Consider the following 26163-nt stretch of genomic DNA (forward strand, 5'->3'; position numbering starts at 1 on the left):
ATACCAATAAAAGAAATCTCTATTTGTGGGAAGAAAATGATAAAAATTTGGTTTGGGTACGGTGTTGCATGACCGCGCAATTGTCATTCAAAGTGTGATAGTAATTTAAAGCTGAAAATTGGCCTGGGCAGGAAGGGGGTGAAAGTGGCGAGTGGTTAATACTGTCTGATTGTATCATATGTTAAAACTCTGCTAATCGTCAGCACTGTCACACTTTGAATGACAACTGCGCGGTCATGCAACCCTGCACCCAAAGGAAATTTTTATCATTTTTTTGAGAGAGACAGAGCTTTATTTTGGTGGTATTAAATCACCACTGGGGGTTTTTATTTTTTGCTAAAACAAACAAAAATTACCAAAATGTTTGAAAAAAAAAAAGAAAAAGTTTTCCCTAGTTTCTGTTATAAAATTATGAAAATAATGATGAGGCGGCACTGACTGCACTGATGGGCACCGTCGAGGCTGCACTCACTACACAAGGCTATATATATTTTTTCTTCTTCACTGATGTGCGCTGATGAGGCTGCACTGATGGGCACTGATGAGGCTGCACTGACTGAACAAGGTTAGATAATTTTTCTTCTTCACTGATGTGCGCGGATGAGGCTGCACTAATGGGCACTGATGGAGCTGCACTGATAATCAGGGCAATGATGATCTGTGCCCTGATTATTAGTGGGAACAATATACCCACTTGTGCCCTGTCAGACTTGCCAGTTATCGTATCTCCTTTCCTCACACAGAGACAGCGTGTAAGGAAAGGACTGCCGATAACCGACAAGTCTGTTTACATGTGACCAGCTGTGATTGGACACAGCTTATCACATGGTAAAGGGCTGCAGTGATTGGCCCTTTTCCCCCGATCAGTGATCTACTGTGTACAAAACATACAGCAGTCACAGAGAGCACCTCAGGGGGTTTGCGGGAGGTGTGCACATTGGAGGATGTACATGGATATCCTGCCAGAACTGAAGAGCCGCGCTGTAGCCATCTTTTGGCTATAGCGTGGTCGGGAACTGGCAAAAAGCGAGAAGCGTTGCTTTGCATTTTATGATGCTTTAGAAAATAGTTTTTAGCTGGAGGGTTTAGTGACATAAAAATATATATATATATATATATATATACACACACACACACACATACACACTGTTTTGCCTTTTTCTGTCGTTATTTTTCTAGGTTTCTGTGCACACATAGATGCAGTCATTGCCTAAGAGCAGATAAACGGCGGCCCTGATAAAGACTTACCCCATCGGCCATCATGAAGTGAACACCCTTGTGATCTGTGTTATCCAAGACAAAGTTCCGAAAAGCGGTGATGTTCTCTGGGCGGGTGATATCTCCATCACCATCCACTCCTCCTTCACCTGCAGGGAGCAAAGAGAGTGGAAATGGAGACAGGCCAAAAAAAAAGTATTCTGAACTGTAGAGGAAGAGAGGAATACGGAGTGTCCTGCAAAGTTTAATTTTAATTAAAGCGGAGGTCCACCCTAAAGTGGACCTTTCCGCTCATTGGAATCCTCCCCCCCTCCGGCGCCACAATTGGCACCTTTCAGGGGGGAGGGGGGGTGCAGGTACCTGTACAGTACAGGTATCTGCACCCACTTCCGGGATAGCTCTCTGCGGAAAGGGGCGCCCCTTTCCGAAAGTCCCCCGCTGCCTGCTGGGAAACACACGGATCCCAGAGGCAGCGGGTCCATCCTTATTGCGCAGCGCGACTCGCACATGCGCAGTAGGGAACCGGGAAATTAAGCCGAAAGGCTCCACTTCCTGATTCCCATACTCAAGACGGCGGCGGCAGCATCCGAGAGACGATCGAGAGATCGGCTTCGGGTGCCGACATCACGGGCGCGCTGGGCGGGTAAGTGTCATTATTTTAAAAGTCAGCAGCTGCAGTATTTGTAGCTGCTGGCTTTAAAAAAAAAAAAAAAAATGCGGACTCCCGGCGGACTCCCGCTTTAATCTTGGATTTCTATTGGGCCTCAATTCTTTTATACGTTTTTTTTTTCTACAATAAAAGTCTCTGAAAAGTGCTGTGACGCCCCCACCCCTTCCTGGTATATACTGTAACCAGGAAGCAGAGTAATGGCAGGCAATCAGAGGATGATGTGCACTACTTTACAAATCTTTTGCTGAATACAAGATATAAAATAGAGCACCTATATGTGTTTGGCAGGCTTGACTAACTACCTAAAGACTTTTTTTTGCTAGAAAATTACTCAGAACCCCCAAACATTATGCATTTTTTTTTCTAACACCCTAGAGAATAAAATGGCGGTCATTGCGATACTTTTTTTCACACCATATTTGCGCAGCGGTCTTACAAGCGCACTTTTTTGGGAAAAAATTAACTTTTTTGAATAACAAAATAAGACAACAGTAAAATTAGTCCAATTTTTTTTTATATTGTGAAAGACAATATTACGTCGATGTTTAAAAAATTCTACAGGTTGCATGTTTTAAGTTACTGAGGAGGTCTAGGGCTAGAATTATTGCTCTAGCTCTACCGATCGCGGCGATACCTCACATGTGTGGTTTGACCACCGTTCTCACATGCGGGCGCTACTCATGTATGCGTTCGCTTCTGCGCGTGAGCTCGGCGGGACGGGGCGTGTTTAAAAAAAAAATTTGTATTATTATTTGTTTTTACACTGTTTAAATAAAATAAAAATAAAAAGTTGTCACTTTTATTCCTATTACAAGGAATGTAAACATCCCTTGTAATAGAAAAAAGCATGACAGGTCCTCTTAAATATGAGATCTGGGGGTCAAAAAGTCCTCAGATCTCATATTTAGACTAAAATGCAATAAAAAATAAAAAAAAATTGTAATTTTAAAAAATCATTTAAAAAAACTGGCCCTTTAAGAGCTGTGGGAGGAAGTGACGTTTTGACGTCGCTTCCGCCCTGCTATGGTATGGAGACGGGTGGGGGCCATCTTCCCCTCACTCATCTCCATACCCGACAGGACACGATCGCAGCTAGCTGCTGCCATAACAACGATATCCTCCTTCAATCAGCTGCTGTAAAACTGCGGTGGGCGGTCCGTAAGTGGTTAAAAGCTGAGCTCCAGGATCATGCCCCACTTTGGATTCCAAGATCCCTCTCCCCGTGCTCAATAAAAGCACTGTACACTTCTTAACATGAGGCCCCTTTTACACTGGGGGTGGGGTGGGTGCTTCTGCGGTGAAACGCTATTTGTAGCGGCGCTTTACCGTCAATTTCATGGCACTATGTGTTAAAGAAAGTGTTAAAACCAGCGCAAAGCGCTGCTGCTGCCCAATGAGATCAATGGGGCAGCGCTATGCCGGCGGTATAGCCGCGCTGCCCCATTGATTTCAATGGGCAGGAGCAGTGAAGGAGCACTGTGCACACCGCTCCAAAGATGCTGCTAGCAGGACTTTTTTTTAGCGTCCTGCCAGCGCACCGCTCCAGTGTGAAAGCCCTCTGGAGAGGGCTCGGGGCTAAGGCAGAGCATGGCTGCAGAATAACCATTTGCCCTCCGGAAGATTACCCCCCCCCCCATGACCAGGCCATTTTTTGCGATATGGCACTGCGCTACTTTATCTGACAATTACAAGGTCAGGTGACGCTGCAGGCAAATAAAATGTATGTCCTTTTTTTTCCCCACAAATAAAGCTTTCTTTTTGTGGTATTTGATCGCCTCGCGGTTTTTATTTTATGCGTTATAAAGACCGATACTTTTGAAAAACAAAACAAAAAAAAAAAACAATATTATTTACTTTCTGCTATAAAACATATCCAATAATTATTATTATTATTATTATTATTTTTTAATCTAATTTCTTCATAAATTTAAGCCAATATGTATCCTGCTACATATTTTTGGTAAAATAAAATCCCAATAAGCGTATATTGATTGGTTTGTGCAAAAGTTATAGCGTCTACAAACTATGGTATATATAATGGAATTAAAAAAAAAAAAATTTTTATATACTAGTAACGGCAGCGATGAGGAACTTACAGCAGGCAATCTGACACTTTGTGGGAACCAGTGGCACTAACAGTGATCAGTGCTAAAAAATATGCACTCCCACTGTACTAATGGCACTGGCTGGGAAGGGGTTAAACATCTACGGCGATCAAAGGGTTAAATGAGTGCCTAGCCAGTGTTTTTGTGTACTGTGTGTGGTGCTTTCACTAAGTTATAGCATCTACAAACTATGAGATTTATGTAATTAAAAAAATAAATAAAAATGTGATAGTAACGGTGGCGATAAGCGGTTTAAAGCGGGACTGCGACAAGTGTTTTTGTGTACTGTCTGCTGCTTTTACTTTGCAGGAACACAAAATCCATCCCCCCCCCGTCAGAATAGAGATCTGCCTTATTTACATAGGCAGATCACAGTTCTGTGCGTTTTACTGACGATCGGTGGGTGCCGGCGGACATCGAGCACTTGCAGATCGGCTTCTACTGTGAATAATCACAGCAGAAGTGGCCCGCGCGCCCCCTACAGACGGAAGCGTATAATCATATATATGGGACTGCTATGGGATGGTCTTTAAAGCTTAACTCCAGGCTCCTTCAGGAAGCATTGAAAGTCAGCAGCTACAAATACTGTAGCTCCTGACTTTGAATATTAGGACACCTACCTATCCAGTGGTGTCTTCACCCAAGCCGATTTTTCAATCGGCTCTCAGGTGCTGCCACCGCCATTCCTTGTGGCTTCACAGCCAGCTCCCTAGTGCGCATGCTCAAAGCGCACTGCTCTTTGTGAATGGCCCGATGTCGGGGGAAGCAGGAGGGGGGGGACAAACTTCCAGGTGACTTCACCGCACCAAAATCAGCCAAAAGCGGGAGCGGGTACCTGTTAAAACCAGATGGCAAATGCAAATGTGGCTTCGGAGGGGGGGCGGCAAACAAGCGCAGCTTCCCCCTTTTGGGTGGAGCTCAACTTTAAGCGGTTAATGGCTGTAGGCGGGTTGGGACCGGGAGCTGTGGAGGTGATATCTGCCCATAGAAGGAAGCGAGACATAAGCAAGTCACACTTCTCCTTCGGCAAACTTGAAAAGAGGAGGAAAAGATAGCCAGGAGACATTTCCCCATAGAGAAAAAAATAAAAAGACGATCAGTTGAACAATCCGGAAGACTCAAACAGGAGAGAAAAGGTATTCGTTTGGGGGGGGGGGGGTTATTGAAAATCGGGACTATTAAAAAAGAAAACAATGGAACAAAGGGGGTCCTTACCATAATACGGTTCAAAGAGTTCGCTAGGTGCAGCGTAAAAGTCTTCTAGTTTGAAGTCATTGGGTCCCTTTAGGGTCATGCCAAACCCTTTGGCGTGCCATTTCTTCCTCCACAAGACGTATTCGGAGAAGCCGCCTGGTCCAGCGCAAACGTCTGCGAAGTACAACAACTCTGAGTCCTTATCTCTAACCAGCGACTTCTGGAGAACGGAAAAAAGAGATATGAAACCGTCACAATGGCTCTGCCTCCCCTGTCTGGGGAAAAAGAGCAACACCTCAACGCTGAATAGCGGAATTAAAGGCCTTTTTCTTTTAAAACCAAACATGTTATACTTACCTGCTCTGTGTAATGGTTTTGCACAGAGCAGCCCCGATCCTCCTCTTCTTAGGTCCCTCCCTCCTGCTAGGGGTACCCAAGCAGGCATTCTTCCGAGCCGCGGCCCTGTGTGTCCATTCAAACACGGAGCCACGGCTGGGCCCCGCCCCCTCCACCTCCTGATTGGCTCACTGGCTGTGATCGACAGCAGTGGGAGTCAAAAGCCAATCAGGAGTGCGAGTCCCCGGAGATACTTGGCTCTCCTGGATGTTGATGGGTGGAGATGGGGCTCAGGTAAGTATTAGAGGTGCTGATGCACACAGGTTTTTTACCTTCGTGCATAGAACAAAATCTTGTGCCTTCACAACCCCTTGAAGTGTAATCTGCTTAAATTTTGACTTCCCTGGTTCCCAGCCCCCCCACACCCCATCAGCATGCTAATGAGATTTTTAAATAAAATCTCCATTTTTCATTACAATCCTTATTTCATACCCAGAGATGTCAGGTAGAATGCCTACATGTGATCCATGACTGAAAAAAACTAAAATCCAATATATAAACAGGGCCGGGCCAGGGACAGTAAGACTGAGGAAGAGAGGACTAGATGATGCTGGACATCCTCCAGCCTGAAAATGAAGTAGGCCCTGATTACTGATGATTGTAATGCATTATTTATTTGAGCCGGCGCCTCCTGCCCTTTTAAAGTGGTTGAAAAACCTTCTGTATTGCAGCTGCCCCACCCCCCCCCCCGACCCCCTCTTTTTCTTACCTGAGCCAGATCCGATCCAGCGATGTGATATGCATGAGTGCAGCAGCTCCAGCCTTTGTCTCTCCTCATTGGACAGATTAAAAGCAGCAGGGGCCATTGGCTCCCGCTGTTGTCAATCAAATCCTGCGCCTGGGGGGGCGCGGGGCCGAGTCCCGCTGTCTGTCATTGGACGCAGCAGCGGGACTTGGGAGTGCGCCCGCATGGGTGCCCCCAGGGAAAACGGCTTTCCGTGGGGGTACCCCGATGAAGAGGAGGGACCTGGAGCGCGCGTGGAGGACCCCAGAAGAGGAGGATCGGGCTACTGTGTGCAAAACCCTTACACAGAGCAGGTAAGTATAGACATTTGTTATTAAAAGAAAAGAAAAAAAAACACAAAAACTGTAAACTGTAAACTGTATTGGCTGTAATGCCATTGCACAAATAATCTGAATATATTACCAACATTAAATATTAAGAAAAAAAAATAAGAAAAACCTTTTCTTATTTTTTTTTCCTTTCTGAAGCTTAGTAGAGGCCCCCTTTTTACCTTCATGTGGTAGTGCAGTGTTGATGTTTTAGTCAGTCTTGACTAACATACCATAGTTTTAGTCATCTGAATTGGTTTAGTATCATCTTAGTTGATGAAATAAAAAGATAAGTTCACCAGCACCCTTGCAGTTTGTGTGTGTGTGTGTGTGTGTGTGTGTGTGTGTGTGTGTGTGTAAAAAGGAAAAAGCGCCATCTAGTGGGCATTTTATTAAAAATTTTAGAACCGACGGTACATCTCTGGCCAAATGCAAAATTTGCATAGGCGTCCCGGTCCCGCCTATGACAGAAAATCACAGGCGCTGGAGGTGCTCACAGGGCTGGAGGTTCTGGGACCCCGTGGGTATAGGGCAGGAAGCGGACCGCCTCTACATCTCCTCCAGCCCTGTGGAGGACCTCCAGCGGCCGTGATTTGCTATCATCGGCGGAACGGGGACACCTATGCAGATTTTGCATTTGGCCAGATAAGTACTGTGAGTTCTAACATTTTAAATAAACTGCCCACTAGATGGCGCTTTTCCCTTTCTATACACACACACACACAGGCGCGGTGGGGTAAAACGTATGCAATTGGACAGAAATCGCATGCGATTCTTTGCAGTGTGATTTGCGCCCATTCATTCGTATCGACACAAATCGCACCACAAAGTATCAGTTTTGTTATCGGGGAGTACTTGCACAAATGTAGACTTTGGCGTGGCTACCGATACCTAATACCAACAAAGGTTTTATAATACTAAGCTGAAGACACCCCACTGCTCTAGACTCCCTTCCAGCAAAAGGACACATAGGGGTTGATGCAATAAAACTGGAAAGTGCAAAATCTGGTGCAGCCGTACCTGGTAGCCAATCAGCTTCTAACTTCAGCTTGTTCAATTACCATATATACTCGAGTATAAGCCGTCCTGAATTTAAGTCGAGGCACCTAATTTTACCACAACTGGGAAAAACTTATTGACTCGAGTATAAGCCTAGGGTGAGAAATGCACAGCAAATGTGGGTGGAAAAGAGGGTCAACGATGCCCATTTGCAGCCTCACTGTGTCCATTTGCATAGATCCCCTGAACTTCAAACTCGGAAGTTAAGGGTTCCTAGATGCCCCCTATCTGCAGCCAAAATTTGGGGTCTCTGGACCCAAAGGGTCCCGAAATAACATTGCTGCAGATGGACACAGTTGACCGACTTTGGGGCCCCATATCTCGGGGCCACTTGCTACTAGGAACCCCAAATTTGGTGAGCAAACACAGTAAAAATAGCACTACAACATATCCAAGCTGGGGCTCCTAGCACCAAGTGGCCCTGAGATACGGGGCCCCAAAGTCGGTTCTGAAAATGTCATTCTCTGCTGCAGAAAAGTGCTTGACTCGAGTAGAAGCCGAGGGGAGCATTTTCAGCACAAAAAAAAATGTGCCGAAAAAAAATCGGCTTATACTCGAGTATATACGGTAAGCTTTGACAAGAAAAAAAAAAAAAACTGGAAGCTGATTGGTTTCTATGCTGATCTGCACCAGATTTTGCACTCTCCAGTATTGGTAAATCTCCCCCCAAGGTGTCTGATGAAGAGTGAAATCCAGGACAAGCTCAACAACAAAGACCCCTTCAGCAGAGATCACCTGACAGATACAGCCAAAGGGCGGCCATGACACTTCAGCTCCTAAATGCCCGACACACAGAAAAAGGGCAGATAAAAGTTCTCACCCCCTGGGAATCCTTAGGATTGGTGAACATGTACTCAAACACGTGGTCAATGTTTGCCATTTTCATAGCTGCCCTGCAAAGGAGAGACGGACACAGCAAGTTATAGGCGAATCATTTATAGAAAAAATAAATAAAAACATAATCAGTTGGACTGAGAACTTTTTCTCTTATAAGGAAAACATAAAGGGCAATCCCGACAATGTACAGCTGAACTCCATATATAAGAACAGTTTCACCCCTTCAATACCGGGGCACTTTTACCCCCGTCCTGCCCATGCCAATATTCCGCATTCAGCGCTGTTAAATTTTCAATGACAATTGTGCCGTCATGCCACACTGTACCTATAGGAAAATGTTATCATTTTTTTTCACATAGAGCTTTCTTTTGGCGGTATTTAATCACCATGGGGGTTTTTTTTGGGGGGGGGGGGTTTGCTAAACAAAAAAAAACTAACAATTTGGGGAAAAATCATTTTTTCCCTAGTGCCGGTTTTAAAATTTTGCAAATAAGTAATTTTTCTTCTTCACTGATGTGCGCTGATGAAGCTGCACTGATGGATAGGCAGCACTGATGGACACTGATGGGCACTAAGAGGCAGCACTGACGGCACTAATTGGCAGCACCGATGGGCACTGTTTGGACTGCACTGATAATCCGGACACTGATGATCAGTGTAGATGTCCCCTTTCACACTTGCCGATTATTGTCTGTTTCCTCTCTTCACGCTGTGACAGCTGTGATTGGACACAGTTGATCAGGTTGTAAAGAACCGCTGCGATTGGCTCTTTACCCCAATCTGTGATCAGCTGTGTCCGGGTGCGCACAGTTCTGGGAAGACATCAATAGACACTAGGGTTGCACCGATATTAAGCATTTGTAAGAGTATCGGTACTCGTGCAAATGCGCCGAAAACCTGAAACCGATACCTTCGGGTTCGACTCTTTCATACATTTCATCTGTCAGCGGGGGAAACGCGCTGACAGATGAAATGTATGCAAAAGAATGCAGGCAGTCATTAGTTGTAGATGTAGAGGTTTCCACTGTCAGTTGGGATTTCCCTTAAACGCAGTGGACCTGCCCCAGCTCCACCCACTCCCATGCCAGCTCCGCCCCTCCCCCTTAGCTCAGTTTTTTGTGTCCTCCGGCGATGTGCTTCTCCCTGGGCTCCTCTGTGGGCAGCTGCAGGGGGACAGATCTGCCTGTCTGGTGAGTAGTGTGTCCAGCACTGAGCCAGGCTTTGCTGCTGCAGAACTTCTTGGAGGGGGAGGGGGCAGGTCTGCTGGGTCTTGTAGTGCAGTGATTTGCAGTGTGTGGGTTCCCAAATAGCCCCCTTCTCCTCCCCCTCTCCGCCCAAAACAATAACACACCTCCCTGCCACCCGAAACAATAACCCTCCTCCCCCATCTCCGCCCAAAACAATAACCCCCTCCCCACCTCTCCGCCCTAAACAATAACCCAGCCTCCCCGCCCCTCCACCCTAAAAAAAATAACACCCCTCCCCACCCTAAATAGCCGTAAAGGGTGGGGCCAACTCAATATTGGACCCTACAGACTAAGGCTGGGATGTCATTAAAGTTCATGTGTGTGTAAAAGCAGGCTTTCCAATACTTTTGGCAAAATAGTGCATAGTTTGTGGAGACTACAACTTTCCTACAGACTAAATAATATACACTGATTTGGGTTATTTTCACCAAAGAAATGTAGCAGAATACATTTTGGGCTACATTTATGAAAAACAAATTTTTTATTTGCAAAATTTTATAACAGCAACAAAGAAAAAGTGGTAAATACCACCAAAAGAAAGCTCTTGTTGTGTGAACAAAATGATGAAAAAAATTTAGTTTGGGTACAGCGATGCATAACCGCGCAAATCAATGTTGACATTGATTTGAATGCATTTATAGATAATTCTTGATTTGGATTATTTTTGTATGCTTGTTGTGAGACCTCAATGGCAATCTTAGAGGGTCCTTTATTATTATCACTATTCATATTATCATTTTCCTCGTTTTATTTTTTATATTAATTTTTATTTTTATTTATTTTCATTTTTTATTTTCATCTTTATTTTTATTTTTTCATTATTTAGATTTTTTATTTATTTTCATTTATACATTTTTTATTTTTTATTTATTTTCATTTATACATTAAAATTTTTTATTATTTTTTTTCATTTCAATGTTATTCTTATTCTCACTTTTTTTTTTTTATATTTCTCGATTTAAAATTGTTTAGGATTGCGTTCATCATGATCTCTCATTGACCCTCTCATTCTGGCTCTATATTTATGGGTCTTTCGAATTGGCTCTATATGCAGACCCATGGAGCTAATTTTTTCTTCCCCACTAGGTGGCGATATAATTTTTATTTGCACTAGTAATTTCCTTTGATAATGATAAAGTCATAATTTGTTTGGAATATTAAATATCATAAATAATAATTAGAAGTCATGGATTAATCAATTTCCAATTCTAATTGTATTGCTCCTGTCCACAGATGTTTTATTATTTAGATGAATTTTTTAGAATGTCAACATACATTGATGTTATGGGCTTCCGCCATTGAGGGCTCACAATGAGGTGTGGTTATCCCTGTATTTAAATGGTGATGAGTCAGTGCGTCGCCCGTTCCCCAGATGACGCCATCTCTAGGCGAAACGTACGTAGGGAGGTTGATGCGCCGACGTCATCGCAACCATATCCGAACGGGTGTATGCTGCCGGCCGACGAACAGAGTTTTTCATCTGCTTTATTTTATGGTACTTATGTAAGTGCAACTTTTATTCTTTATTAAACCAAATCGTTTTCGGATTCACACTATGGCCAGGCTTTCTTTCATTTTTTGTGACGGAGGTGCGCTCTGATCGGTTGTTGCCTTCTTTTGTCCATCATTTACGTTCGTACAAGGAAGGGTGATGACAGCGATGTGAATCTGAAAGTCTCTCCCACGGCACGAATATTATCCAGGTGGTCTGTGGAAGCACTAGTATCAAGTTGATGGTTGGATACATACAGGCTTTAATTAAGCCGGCCTCTGGTGCAATTCATGTGGTGGTGGATCACGTGTTGGTGGTGTCTACAATTTCCATTCACAATTCTTGGATCTTATTGGACTTTATTTTCCATTATCAATATTGGACTGTTTTATCACTTTATATTTATAGTGGTATATATATATATTAGTAAGCACAGCTTTTTTTTTTATTTATATAACCGCTCAATTGTCAGTCAAAGTACAACAGCACTGAAAGCTGAAAAAAGGCCTGGGCAGGAAGGGGGTTAAAAGTGCCCGGTATTAAAGCAGTTAAAAAAATGTTTTTAAAAAATAACGTATCATTCACCAAAACATAGAATAAAACAAAACGTGACACCACTTGTAAACAATAAATTAATTGACCCCCCCAGATAAAACGCGTAAGATATTAGCGCTCACCAGCCCTTATATGCGGTCGCTGCATTCGTTGAGACAAAGGGACAGGTTTGCTTCACGGTGACATGAAAGATCGGTTCTCACCTGTTAAGGAAGAAGGCCCCTCTGATCATCTCGTAGGGATTGGAGCGTGTCCTGGCCCTCCTCATCTCCTCGCCTTCCAGCTCATCAAACGCACTCTGCAAGAGACACAAGGAAAGATTGTGGTCAGATAAAGAATCCCTCTATTTCTCCTCTGTGACATCAGTAAAACATTGCTTCCTGGGAGTACAAACCACGTAAAAAGACCAGGCCTCTTTTTCAGACTTGTTGCTTACAAGTTAAAAACACGTTTTTTTGCTAGAAAATTACTTAGAACCCCCAAACATTATACTTTTTTTTTTTTTTTTTTTTTTAACACCCTAGAGAATAAAATACTTTTTGTCACACCACAGTGGTCTTACAAGCGCTCTTTGTTTGGGAAAAATTTACTTTTTTGGATAAAAAATAAAAATAAGACAACAGTAAAGTTAGCCCATTTTTTTTTTTTTATATTGTAAAAGATAATGTTACGCCGAGTAAATTGATACCCGACATGTCACGCTTCAAAATTGTGCCCGCTCCTGGAATGGCGACAAGCGTTTACCCTTAAAAATCTCCATAGGTGTGCTTAAAGTGGTGTTGCCACCAAAAAAAAAAAAAAAAAAAGCTTAAAATTCATTAAAAAAATTTAAAAAAAATAATTGGAAACATTTTTTTTTTTTTACTCACCCATAAATGCCTGTTGCTAGGGGGTCCCTCGTAGCCTGCCTCCAATTTTTTTTTTATATTGTGAAAGATAATGTTACGCCGAGTAAATTTATACCCAACATGTCACGCTTCAAAATTGCGCCCGTTCCTGAAATGGCGTCAAACTTTTACCCTTAAAAATCTCCATAGGCGACGTTTTAAAAAATTCTACAGGTTGCATGTTTTGAGTTACAGAGGAGGTCTGGGGACAGGATTATTGCATATTATTGCATATAAGGATCGTGGCAATATCTCACATATGTGGTTTGACAATCGTTTTCATATGCGGGCGCTACTCGCGTATGCTTTCGCTTCGGCGCACAAGCTCGGCAGGACAGGTTGCTTTTCAAAAAATCTAATTTTTTTTTTTTTAAATAAGGCATCAAACTAGAAAAATGTAAGCAAAATTAACAAAAACGCACACGTAAGTCACGCCCACGGTGTTCAAACCACACATGTGAGGTATCGCCGAGAACGTTAGAGCGACAGCAATAATTATAGCCCTAGACCTCCTCTGTATCTCAAAACATGTAACCTGTAAAAGTTTTTAAATCATCGCCTATGGGGATTTTTAAGTACCGAAGTTTGGCGCCATTCCACAAGTGTGCAATTTTGAAGTGTGATGCGTTAAGTATCTATTTACTCTGCGTAACATCCTCTTTCTTTTTTTTTTTTAATTTCTTTTTTTTTTTTAATTTCTTTTTTTAAGCATGAAACGTTCCAAAAAAAAAAAAAAAAAAAAAACACGTTTGAAAAATTGCTGCACAAATACCGTGCTGGATAAAAAGTTGCAACAACTGCCATTTTATTCTCTAGGGTCTCTGCTAAAAAAAACTAATATAATGTTTGGGGGTTCTATCTAGTTTTTTTGCAAAAAAATTAGGGCCGTTACTGATTAAAATGTTCGTGTTCAATTAATCAATTTTCTTTTTTTAATCGATTAATCGGCTAATTTCGATTAATTATAACACACATACAGATCCAACTACTTTTAGCTGATCTCCTTGCATTGCAGCTCTGCATTAGTCAGTGGTAAATGTGGTATACACTATATACAATCACCCGACACTAGTTAGTTTCCACAATCCATGACTTAACTACTTTAAGAAAAACGTAGAAAGTTAGTTTAACTTTAATTATAAAACGCATCTAGTATATTGACTGTCAGTCACTTTGTAGTAGGTAAGTAGGCATCACTTTAGCCAGTCACGCAGACATACCAGAGTGTTTACATTTTGTTGTTTTTTTTTACAAAAATGTTAAAAACGGAGGTTATCAAATTTGCCTACACTTAGCCCACTGAATGATCCCAGTTAACCAAATCCATATTTACCATCACTGTCCAGGCTGTCCGGTGACGTCACAGACATCGACGTCACCAGACTCCTCCCCCCTTCCCTTCATTAGCAGACGGAGGCACTTGGGGAGGGGGGGGGGGGGGGAGTCCGGTGACGCCGATGTCTGTGACGTCACCGGATCTCCAACGGAACTCCCTGAAGACCCGGAGAGGTGAGTACCAATCAAAAGAATTTTGATCGATCAAAAAAAAATTTGCGATTAATCGAGGAATTAATATTTAATTTCCAGCCTTAAAAAAAAATGTATGATGTTTACATGTTGGAGAGAAATGTCAGAATTAGCCTGGTAAGCAAGTGGTTAAATGATCAGCTGTCATTGGCTGGCAGATGATCACGTGTTAAAGGGCCGCTGTGAATGGCCCTTTACCATGTTCTGTGATCAGCCCAGTCTGAAGGACACAGGAGGCTCACAAGCAGCGCGATCGCGGGAGGATGTCTACCGACTCCCTCGGGGCACTGGAAGCCCGCGCTGTAGCGGTCTTTCGACTATAGCGTGGGCGAAAAGTGGTTAAAAACCCCAAAGGAGTCTTCTTTCAGATAAATATATGACAGGAACTCATACACAAATCAGGACAGGAAATAATTTTGCTATTTTCAGTACATTATGTTTTGCATATCTCAGGTTTCATGTGTAAGCAGCTGCAACACAAAAACAGAATCCATCAACTTGAAGCAAAGCTGAGCTCAGTCTGTAGACCCCGCTAGGGGGGGGGAGGGGATTAGAGCACATTTTCCCCTCCCTAAGAGCCCCCAATATTGAGGCAAAAGTTGACGAAGTCTTACCTTACACTCCAACAGGCTTTCCAGCAGATGTTCTCTGCAGAATTCTGTCTCATCGTCTATGATCATCTTCCTCTGTAATACAAGTGAGAAGCAAGCAGAATTAAAGTAGAACTAAAATGCAAAACCTTTTTTTTTTTTTTTTTTTTTTTATCATTTTTTGGAGCAATTTCATTTTGGGTTAATAGCCAAAACAGGAAGTGAGAAGAAAACCCCGGCAAATTAAAGGAGAAGCCCAGCTTGAGCTTTTTAGGCTGGGCTTCTCCTAAGGGTCAAAGGAGTGCAGTCCGTTTTGCAGTCCTGTGAACCGTTTTCATTAGAGAGCCGTCTGAAGTCCGCTCTCGGTTGACGTCACAAAGTTCAGTCCAGGCACCGCATCATCCCGACTAGAGATGAGCTCAGGCGTGTTCGTATGGAACACGTGCAGAGCCCGCCAGGAAGTCAGCGCAGCGCTGTGCTAATTACAGGCAGTGAGACATTGCCTGATCTCTGCAGCCGTGCATCGGGGCAATGTCTCACTGCCTGGGATTAGCGCAGCGCTGCACCGACTTCCTGGCGGGCTCTGCACGTGTTCCATGCGAACACACCTGAGCTCATCCCTAATCCCAACTTAGGAAGTCTGGATCCGTCAGGTGCCTGGAGTGATGGCCGTCTCAGCCTCTCTGCGAGCGGCTGAGAGGCTGAGATGGCCGCTCTCCGCCCCCCTCCGCAGCTCAGCGCTCCAGTGAGCGCGGAGAAGCAGAGCAGGAGAGATGCTGACTGACAGGCTTTTCCCCTCCCCCGAGCTCTTCCAGTCTTCTCACTCAGTATCTTCCCCAAGTGTCTACCCCGCATCCCTGCTGGGTCCCTAGCTTGGCACTTACAGATACTCCTAAAGCATCACCCCGCTGGCCTGCTCAGTCCCTGGCTTGGCACACAATAATGCTCTGCAAGCGCCACCTCCGCTGACTGGGTCCCTGGCTTGGCACTTGCTGAAGTTTCCCAATTCTTCACCATCCTCAGCTGGTGAGAAGTCTGTTCCGGTACTTGCTTCCACTACTCACTGTGGTCCCCGGTAACAAGGTGGATGGTCCCTTAGTGGCGACAACTTTCCCTTTACCTCCGACGACAACAGGTTCTCCGGCCAGCAGAACCGTCACTTCTGGTTGGACTGCAAGCCCGCAGTCCCAACCCTACACTGCTCTCTTGCTTCTGGATAGGCCCTCAGACAGCCTAGCAGCCAGATGCCCCCGGTATAGGCCTCAGGTCTCCAGCCTAGCAGCCCGGGGCAATACAACACACGTCCACCCAGACAGCCATCCAGGTGGCACAGAACCCCGATCACCTGACCCCACCCAAATAAATAGTTTCTCCCAGCAGGCCAAGGGACTCAACAAAATCCCTGCCTATTGGCTGAGATACCCCATTCATTCTTAATTTGTCCTTGCAATGCCCTTGTCTTATCTGAAGTCACCAGATACCCAGCCACCTAGTGACAGAAGAGAGAAGTGCAACAATTCTAGGAGTTAGGGTGAAATCAATCGACCACTGGCCAAGGCAACTATCACTTGGCAGATACATTTAACAGCAACCCTGCCTAAAGATCAGGGGGCTTCATCAGCTTACATATAGGTGCACATCATAGAAGGGAGTTCACTCCCATTTTAAAATAGACTTGTTTGAGTATTGGTTTAGTGAACAAAAGCTTGTTGACACTGATCCTAGCACTGTCATCTCTCACCAATGCCAAATAATATCCTACCTTGCCCACTGTCATCCAATCATTCAGCTCATCAGTATCTGGAATATCTGTGGTACATTCTGGGAACCAATCGACTTCTTCATAGGCTGTTGCCTACAATATCAAACATACAAATATTTAGACATTTCATGTGAAGCACGCTACGAATCACTGAACAGCAGCAAGTAAATGAATCTGTGAGGGCAGAAAGAAGGAAATCGATTTGGTTTTCAGAGATTTGCAGGGCTGCTATCCTTAAATTCTTAATCAGTGCTTACATCAGTACAGGGATCAGAACTTCCTGACACTCTGACCTGCAACAAGCTTGCGGAGTGAGGAGTCTGGACTTATTCCAGGTCAGCGACTGACTGGGTAGCAAAACCAGACATGAAACACTGACATGGACACTTAACATTGGCTGTCCAACAGTGGAGTCCTCTAAAGAACCAAAAGACTGTAGTGGCTCATCAATTACCTCAGGCTGATCCCTCTATATACACCCTCCATGTGCTCACCACTCACCTCTGGCTGATTCCCTTTATGTTTACACCCTCCATGTACTCACCACTCACCTGAGGCTGATTCCTCCATCTATACACCCTTCATTTGCTTACCACTCACCTCAGGCTGATTCCCTTTATGTATACACCCCCCATGTGATCACCACTCACCTCAGGTTGTTTCCATTTATCTATACACCCTCTATGTCATCACCACTCACCTCAGGCTGATTCCTCCATCTATACACCCTCCATGTCATCACCACTCACCTCAGGCTGATTCCCTTTATCTATACACCCCCCAATGTGATCACCACTCAGCTCAAGCCAATCCCTCTATCTATAAACCCCTCACATGCTCACCACTCACCTCAGGCTGATTCCTCCATCTATACACCCTCCATGTCATCACCACTCCCCTCAGCCTGATTCCCTTTATCTATACACCCTCCATGTACTCACCTCAGGCAGATTCCTCTATATACACCCTCCATGTGCTCACCACTCACCTCAGGCTGATCCCTCCATCTATAGACCCCTCCATGTGATCACCACTCACCTCAGGCTGATTCCTCCAGTCCACATCCAGTTCCTTTTCAAACCCTTTTAGGATTAACCCGAGACCTCTACGCCCTTTCTGATTGGACGTTTCGACAATCTCCTTCCGGCCCTGGCCGTACTTCCCCAAACCTTCGCCTTCTCGGAAACCCATCTTGGCCTAAATGATGGAAACAATGAAACAAATTAACAATCAGGAATTCATTGTGTGCTTACAGAAAATAAGCGCAATGGACAGTTTAAAGTAGAACTATAGGCAACACTTTTTTTCATTTGGATAGAGTAAGGGAGGGTTATAACCCCTCTCAGTTATTTTTTTGCCATCTGTGTCCCATGGGGGGGAGGGGGGGGGGCGGTGTTACCTTTACTTCCTGTCCTATAGCCAAAACAGAAAGTGAGAGGAATGCCCTGCGAATCAAAGTGTTACTAAACCCACAATAGTAAAATCAGTCTGTATATGCAGTAAAGCATTTTGTTATACTCACTGTGGAACCTAAGGGGTTAATCCTCTTTCTTCTCTGACCTTCCCCTTCTTTCACTGTCCCCAATCCATCTCCTGATAGTACAGAGCCTTGGAGTTACTCTGCACATGCTCAGTTTGGCATGTATTGCTAGAGTTTTTTTTTTTTTTTTTTTGGGAGGGTGCAAGAGGGTCAGAGGTCATGCAGCCTCATAGGACAGTCCGAGGAGAATGAAAACTCCTCCTACAAGCTTTAACCAGAAGCTGGTAGAAGTCACAAGACTGCTATATACTGCTGATGAGAAAAGTTATTTAACAGTTTATATTTAGTAAAAGAATTGCCTTTCCATGTTCTGTGTACTGTGGGAGACCAAATATAGTGAATGCAGGGTCCTGGGTCCTTGCGCCCCCCCCCCTGCCAAAACACCAAGACTAGTGTCCCCATTGAAAGATTTCCCCTCTATTAGTGGTTCTAAAGCCTTAAGGTTTTTCACCTTGTTCTGCAGCTGCCTCCCAGAGCCCCCCCTTTTCCTTACCTGAGCCCATCTGATCCAGTGATGTGCATAAGCGCAGTGGCTCCAGCCACTCTCTCTCTCCTCATTGGACAGATTGATAGCAGCCAGAGCTTGATTGGCTCCTGCAGCTGTCAATCAAAACCAGTGATATGGGAGCAGGAGGCGGGGTCAAGTCCCACTGTCTGTGTCAATGGACGCAGCTGCGGGACTCTGGAGCGAGCACACATGGGTGCCCTCTAGGGGAATGTGGCTTTTCCTGGGGACCCCAGAAGAAGAGGTGGGGGTCTGTATATATATATATATATATATTTATTTTAAATTAAGCTTTACAACCATGCTGATGAGAAAGGGCATTTAGCAGTGTATATTTACTAAAACTATTGCCTTTCCATGTTGTGTGTATTGTGGAAGACCAGATATAGTGACTGCAGGCTCCTGCATTTAGTAACACTTTACGGGAATCCTTCGTAGCCCCCATGTCACCAGAAATAGTGTCCCCATTGGAAGATTTACACTCTATTACTCTATAGCGCAATGTGGAATGCACGTTGGAACGCATTGCTCATGCGCAGTTCGTTTTTTTTTGGTCGGCACGTCCCTACTGTTGCACAATCTGATGGGTAGCTGTAATCTGATAGAACACCGGCATCTTCCCTAAGACCCCTTTCACACTGGGGGGGCACTTTGCAGGCTCTACAGCACTAAAAATAGTGCCTTGAAAGCCCCGAGTGCTTTCACACTGGAGCGGTGCGCTAAAAAAAAGTCCTGCTAGCAGCATCTTTGGAGAGGTGTGTATACCGCTCCTCCACCGCTCCTGCCCATTGAAATGAATGGGCAGCGCAGCTATACCGCCAGCAAAGCGCTCCTGAAGCCGCTAGCGGGGGTAAAAGCACCCCCACTAGCAGCCGAATAGCGCCACAAAAATTCACGGTAAAGCCGCTAAAAATAGCGGCGCTTTACCGCCGACGCACCCACCTCCCCAATGTGAAAGGGGCATTAGGGAAACAGGAAGTGAAGCCTTGCCGCTTAACAGCCCGTTTCCTGCTGCTCTGCACCTCCTCAATGGTCCCGCTGTCTTCTGGCACATGTGTCTCCCAGAAGACAGCGGGGGGGGGCGGAGATTTCATAGATCGCCGCACGATTGCAGCGATCTTAACCGGAAGTGGGAGCGGGTACCTGGTTTTGAAAGGTACCCGCTCCCCCCAAAAGGTGCCAAAATGCGGCAGCGGAAGGGGGGGGTAGAAAACAAGCGGTGCTCCCCCTTTTTAATCCCTCATCCTACAGTTCTGGAAATTGCCGTTTGAGCTAAACTCCACCATGACCAGTTGTTAGCAGAGTGATGCCCAGTATGTGATTACCATGAGTTTCTGGGAGACACTGTTAAACATGGAGTAGCGGGATGATGTGCCTTCTGCGAGGGGGTCCATTTGATCTTTATCCCCCGACCCAAACACAGGTCTCTTCTCATCGACCTCGCTGTCTGAGCCGGTCCCGCTAGTGGAAGACTCTGTGGAAGGGCAGAAAACACCATACAGGTTATGTATACAAGGAGCACCGGAAAATAAAAATGGTTAAAACACAGAAAACATTGCACAGGAGAGGAGCCTGCAATTCAGCTTTACGTAAGCTTCATTGTGTACAGCAGTACTCATTTTTTTACATCAAATTTTGATTTTGTTATAATCTTTTGACTAAAATGTAATTTTAATTAATTGTATTTTAGTCATCTGAATTGTTTTAGTGGTATTTTAGTCCACTAAAATCTCCAGTACCCTCCGAAAGGCTCTAGATACGGCCCATAATGGTGATTAATTCACTTCATGTGATTGCAATGTTAGCACGGTTATGCTGGATTGTTTTCTGAAGTGAACTATACGTATCTTTATTGTGCGGTTGTACGACTTTATCACATCTCAATAAACCTTTACCGGATTTTAAAAAAACTACTGAAATCGAATGGGTTTAGCTAACCCCTACAACGTAACACATATATGCGGCCTCACGGAAGTGGGCTTTTTTTCCCCATGGGAGCGTATCTATGGCACACTCCTAGCCCGGAGACTGGGGTCTCACCGAAAGCCTACGTCAGAATTTGTTGTTTTAATTAGCGTCAGTAATTATAACATACACATATGTGATATTGTTGCTATAGTCAGGAGCAGGAGATTTTATTTTGGTGGTAGGTTATGGTAGTAACAATATATAGCTAAATTATAAAAAGTTTTTTGTTTTTTTTTATATTTTGGGCAAGATTTCCTTTGATAAAAAAAAATAAAAATAAAAATCAGGAGCTATACGTTACTATTTACCACTAATAGAAAGCCAAATCTGTCCTTAAAAAACATGTACAGGAGTATTACGAAATTGAGATTCATTGTGTACAGGGGGTACTATGACATTGTGATTTCTCATGTACAGGGGGTATTATGAAATTGTGATTTATCTAGAAACACAAGTGAAGAGGAATGAGGAGCTGTAGCCCAAAGCAGCCATTCAAAAAGCAGATGACATCCGATTGGCTATTAAAGACAACATTATTTCCAACTTTAGTACTTTAGTCAGGGGCAGTCTGGGTCAGAATATTACAGAAGGAGTTACCCTGGGTGCCATGATTGCTGTACTGGGTGTCATCATCAGAGGTGGAGCTCAGGTTCAGGCCCAATTCTTCAATACGTTTCTTCTGTTTAGTTAGAGCGCTGCTCTCAAATTCACGTTCCGCTCTTCTCTTCATTGTCACTACGGAGAGGAGAAAGACTCACTTATAAGTATCTGAATTTGAGATTTTACAAAGAAAAAAAAGTCTTGCCATATGTTTATATCCGGTCTAAGATGCCGTACACAATCATTGGCTAAGGTACAGCTGTCACAAATGTGGGAAACTCAAACAAGAAACGACTTAAAGCGGAGCTCCACCCAAAAGCGGAAGCCCTGCTTGTATGCCTCCTCCCCCCCCCCCCCCCGATTCCACATTTGGCACCTTTTGTGGGGGGGGAGCGAGTACTTGCTTTTGACAGGTATCCGCTCCCACTTCCAGCTAAGTTCGCTGCAGCAAATTGAGACGGATATTCGTCCCCCTCCTCCTTCCCCCCGCACAGCCGACCCATTCACAAAGCTCAGCGCGATTCGCAGTAGGAAACCGGCTGTGAAGGCACAAGGCTTCACTAAAGGCTTCCCTTACCCACGATGGCAGTGCCAGCAACCCGAGAGCTGATTGTGCAAGAACACAAAATCCATCCCTCCCCCCCGTCAGAAAAGAACTCTGCCTTGTTTTCCGTTCTGAGTCTGTTCATCGATCAGTGGGTGTGGCGGATATCAAGTGCCTGGTACCCGCAGGTCGGCTTCTGCTGTGAATAATCACAGCAGAAGCAGTCCACTGGCGGAAGTGCAAAATCACGTATGTATGTATATATATATATATATATATATATATATATATATATATATATATATATACACACGTGATCTGGCACACAGCTGCTTCTTCGTAGCAGTAAAACTGCTTTAGGGAAGGAGCGAGGGGTTAAGCTGGTAGTAAATCGTTGGGCGTTTTTTTTTCCCCTAGCCTGAAAGGTAATGTCATAACGTGCCAGTATGCATCGCATACTAGCACATTATGTTAAACTTACCTGAAAAAAAAAAGCCTTCCATCGCTGAGCTGTCACCGCTGCAGGCGCTTTCATCTTCACCCGGTCTTCCTTCCAAGTTCCCGGACTCCGATTGTGTGACTGGCTGGAGCCGCAATCACGTCACTCCCATGCTTGAACGTGAGAGCCGCCATTTACGACACAGGTCTCTGCAGAAACGCTCCCCCCCCCCCCCGGTGGCTGTTTCTTCACAGCGCATGCACGGGTGATGTCATCAGCTGCATGTAAATCGCTTCTCGCCCTTTTGGCTAAGATCAAGTGTAGTATCTGTTCTTATCAGTTGCCAAAGGAGGCGCTGTTCCATCCCTAATAGAGAGGGTTTGGTCAGCACTCTCCGATGGCATAATTAGCACATGGAAGGCCGGTTTCGGTAGGGATCACGTCATGCTGCCCGACAGTAAACTGGGGGCCGATGCATGATTGAGTCTGAGCCATCTGGAAGGGTGCTCCTGGTAGGGATGGGAGCTGATATTGGTCTGACCCAGAGGGTCGAGTACCTGGCCTTCTGGCCTGGATTGGGATAGTTCTAGCCCCGGGCAGTCTTTTGGGAACGGAACACTAGCTCCTCTTAGATGGGTTAGGAGGAGCGGTTAGTACTTCCCGAATGTAATTAGGTAGGAGTGATGGGAGCGACGGTAGAGCCTGATGGCAAAGGGCTCTCACCAAGCTTCCTAATCTTCATGCCTTCCTGCCTGGGATGGGGGCTGCTGTGGTCCGGACCGTGTGTCAGGACAGTCTTGAAAGCCTTTGGAGTATGTGCCCCTGGAGTGGCAGTTCAGGGGTACCGTAAGATCACTGTGAGTGAGGGTCACATTGATTTTGGGCACTGCACCATAGCACGCTTTTTTAACACCTGCCTCTTGGGCCGGGCCTTTTGGCTGGGACCAGAGGGATTTTTTATTCCTGGCCGGAGGGCCTGGTCATTGTTTCACACAATGGCCACTTTTTCACTCTCCTCTCCACTATCCTGTCACAGGTCCCAGGGCCTGTCCTGAAAGTCTGGGGAGGGGGTGGACATGGCCTTCTGGCTTAGTTCGCCCACTCTCTTAGGGTTGGGGTCTCCCTTCGGGGGAGCTTCACCAAGTATTTGGGTGGGTCTGTTCCAAAGAATGGGGTCTGCCTGGTTTCGGCCAGAAAGACCAAGTTTTAAGTGTCCCTGTCAGGAGCCTAATGCCCCGGGGGAATCTGGACAAAGCCCTCTGATTTTAGAGGGCTTGTGTACCCGTCTGCACTTTTTTGTGTCACTCTTTATGTGTGTGCACATTTTTTATGCACCGGGTGAAGTTTTTGAGTGTGTTTTGCATGCCACAGGCTTTCTCAAAAAAAAAAAAAAGCTGCATGTACAGTAAATATCTCCTAAACAGAGCAAGTTTAGGAGATATTTACACTACCAATAGGTAGAGCTGCACGATTAATCATCAAGAATCGTTATTGTGATTTTTTTTTTTCCTTAAAAAAAAGTGTTTCACAATTTTTAAAGTGGAGTTCCACTCCAAAAATTATTTTAGCATTTTTCAGCTCAATTAAAAACGCCAGAAGGAAGATCACCTCTCCCCCCACCCTCTAGGCAATCATCTGGGACACGTCACAGGTCCTAGACGATTGCGCGGCCAGTCACAGCGCACGGCATGCATAGTGGGTGCCCCGGCTGTGAAGCCACAGCTGGGCACCCACAGTGACAATGCCAGCGACGAGTGGGGCTTCGCTCCCCCGCCTTGCTGGGACAGGGAAGTGTCAGATTATTAAAAGTCAGCAGCTGCAGTATTTGTAGCTGCTGACTTTTAATTTTTTTTTTCTTTTTTTTTTTTTTTAGCGGAACTCCGCTTTAATATGCAAAAGAATTCTCTCAGTTCTTCTGAAGCCACAGCCATCAAAAGAAAGGAAGAAAAAAAACGTCAGTCTGCCAAGAATCACAACATTCTTTAGCAGTGAAACTTAAGTATAAACATTGTAACAATTTGTCAATGGAATAGATGTGTGTAAATGAGGAAAGTTTAAACAATTAAACACTAAACCTTTTTCTGACATTTGTGACAGAAAACTAAACCTTTTTCTGACATTTTTTCTGATATTTTTTTTTTTTGCTAGAAAATTACTTAGAACTCCCAAACACTATATATATATTTTTTTAGTAGAGACCCTAGAGAATAAAATAATATTTTATGTCACACTGTATTGGTGCAGTGGTCTTTCAGATGCAATGTTTTTGGAAAAAGTAACTTTAACCACTTGCCGACCGCCGCACGACGATATACGTCGGCAGAATGGCACGGGCAGGCATATGGGCGTATATATAAGTCCCTGCCTGCCCGCGGGTGGGGGGGCGGTCGGCATTCCTTCGAGAGCGATCCGGGATGAGGGGGCGGCCATTCATTCATGGCCACCCCCTCGCGATCGCTCTCGACGAATGGAAATCCCCCGTGACATCACTTCCTCTCCTGTAATGTAAACACAGGAGAGGAAGTGATGTATTCTCTCCTCCGTGTCGGTATTTTTCGTTCCGACACGGAGGAGAGCGGATCGGTGAGTTGCACCAACACTCTACACACACAGTAGAACATGCCAGGCACACTCACACCCCCCCTTTACCCCCCGATCACCCCCCCAATTACCCCTGCCCCCCAGTCACAGTGACACCAATGTCATTTTTTTTTTTTTTTTTTTTTTTTTTTTGCATTGGTGTCATTTGTGACTGTAATAACTGTTAGGGCAGTTAGAGTTAGCCCCCTTTAGTTCTAATGTACCCCCCTAACCCCCCCAATAAAGGTTTAACCCCGTGATCACCCCCCGTCGCCAGTGTCACTAAGGCTGGGTTCACATTGCAGCGGTTTATGAGAACGAATGTGATTCGCACCGCACTGCAGTGAAAATCACATCCGATCTCTGTGCGATTCGAGTTCAGCCATTCGCCGCACCCGCCGCACCCGCCACACCCGCCGCACCCGCCGCAAATTCGCACGGGACCCTTTTTTTGGCCCGCAGCAGAATCGGATCGCATGGGTGTTCACACCATGCGATCCGAGTTTGCAGATCGCACTGCGATATGCGAACTGATCTGGGGGTGTCAGTAACATTTCACTGACACTCCCAGCAGTTCGCATAGGGCAGTGTGAACTGCCGCCGGGAGGCATGCGATGCGGGAACCCGCCGCGGATTCGCGGCGTTTCCGCATCGCTCCAGTGTGAACCCAGCCTAATAAGCGATCATTTTTCTGATCGCCGTATTAGTGTCACAGGTGACGCTAGTTAGGCAGGTAGGTATTTAGGTTCGCCGCAGCTTTTTATAGCGCCAGGGACCCCCATATACTACCGCATAAAGCCCCCTGATTGCCCCCTAGTTAACCCTTTCACCAGTGATCACCATATAACTGTTACAGGTGACGCTGGTTGGTTAGTTATTTTTTTATAGTTTCAGGGCACCCACCATTTATTACCTAATAAAGGTTTAACCCCCTGATCACCCGGCGGGTGTCATTTGTGACTAATAACTGTTAGGGCAGTTAGGGTTAGCCCCCTTTAGTTCTAAGGTACCCCCCTAACCCCCTCAATAAAGGTTTAACCCCGTGATCACCCCCCGTCGCCAGTGTCACTAAGGCTGGGTTCACATTGCAGCGGTTTGAGAACGGATGTGATTCGCACCGCACTGCAGTGCAAATCACATCCGATCTCTGTGCGATTCGAGTTCAGCCATTCGCCGCACCCGCCGCAAATTCGCACGGGACCCTTTTTTTGGCCCGCAGCAGAATCGGATCGCATGGGTGTTCACACCATGCGATCCGAGTTTGCAGATCGCACTGCGATATGCGAACTGATCTGGGGGTGTCAGTAACATTTCACTGACACTCCCAGCAGTCCGCATAGGGCAGTGTGAACTGCCGCCGGGAGGCATGCGATGCGGGAACCCGCCGCGCATTCG

The 26163-nt window shown here is 45.2% G+C and overlaps 1 protein-coding gene and 1 pseudogene across 2 annotated transcripts in view; one reads left to right on the forward strand and one right to left on the reverse strand.

Moving 5' to 3' along the window:
- Window positions 1-26163, reverse strand: part of CMTR1 (cap methyltransferase 1) — a 97940-nt gene that overhangs the window by 62487 nt on the left and 9290 nt on the right. For both annotated transcript variants that reach the window (XM_077485393.1, XM_077485394.1), the window contains exons 3-11: window positions 21203-21340; window positions 19963-20111; window positions 17631-17789; window positions 16593-16685; window positions 14855-14926; window positions 12030-12124; window positions 8516-8588; window positions 5209-5407; window positions 1249-1367 (exon numbers count right to left, since the gene is read on the reverse strand). In XM_077485393.1, the coding sequence (XP_077341519.1) occupies window positions 1249-1367; window positions 5209-5407; window positions 8516-8588; window positions 12030-12124; window positions 14855-14926; window positions 16593-16685; window positions 17631-17789; window positions 19963-20111; window positions 21203-21335 (1092 nt within the window). In that variant the 5' untranslated portion in view covers window positions 21336-21340. The remainder of the gene's footprint in view (window positions 1-1248; window positions 1368-5208; window positions 5408-8515; window positions 8589-12029; window positions 12125-14854; window positions 14927-16592; window positions 16686-17630; window positions 17790-19962; window positions 20112-21202; window positions 21341-26163) is intronic.
- LOC143990608 (U2 spliceosomal RNA) lies at window positions 22477-22584 on the forward strand (annotated as a pseudogene).

Source organism: Lithobates pipiens, unplaced genomic scaffold, assembly GCF_037356315.1.
Source record: "Lithobates pipiens isolate NorthernLeopardFrog02 unplaced genomic scaffold, aLitPip1_a1.2 Scaffold_18, whole genome shotgun sequence".
Lineage (NCBI taxonomy): Eukaryota > Metazoa > Chordata > Amphibia > Anura > Ranidae > Lithobates > Lithobates pipiens.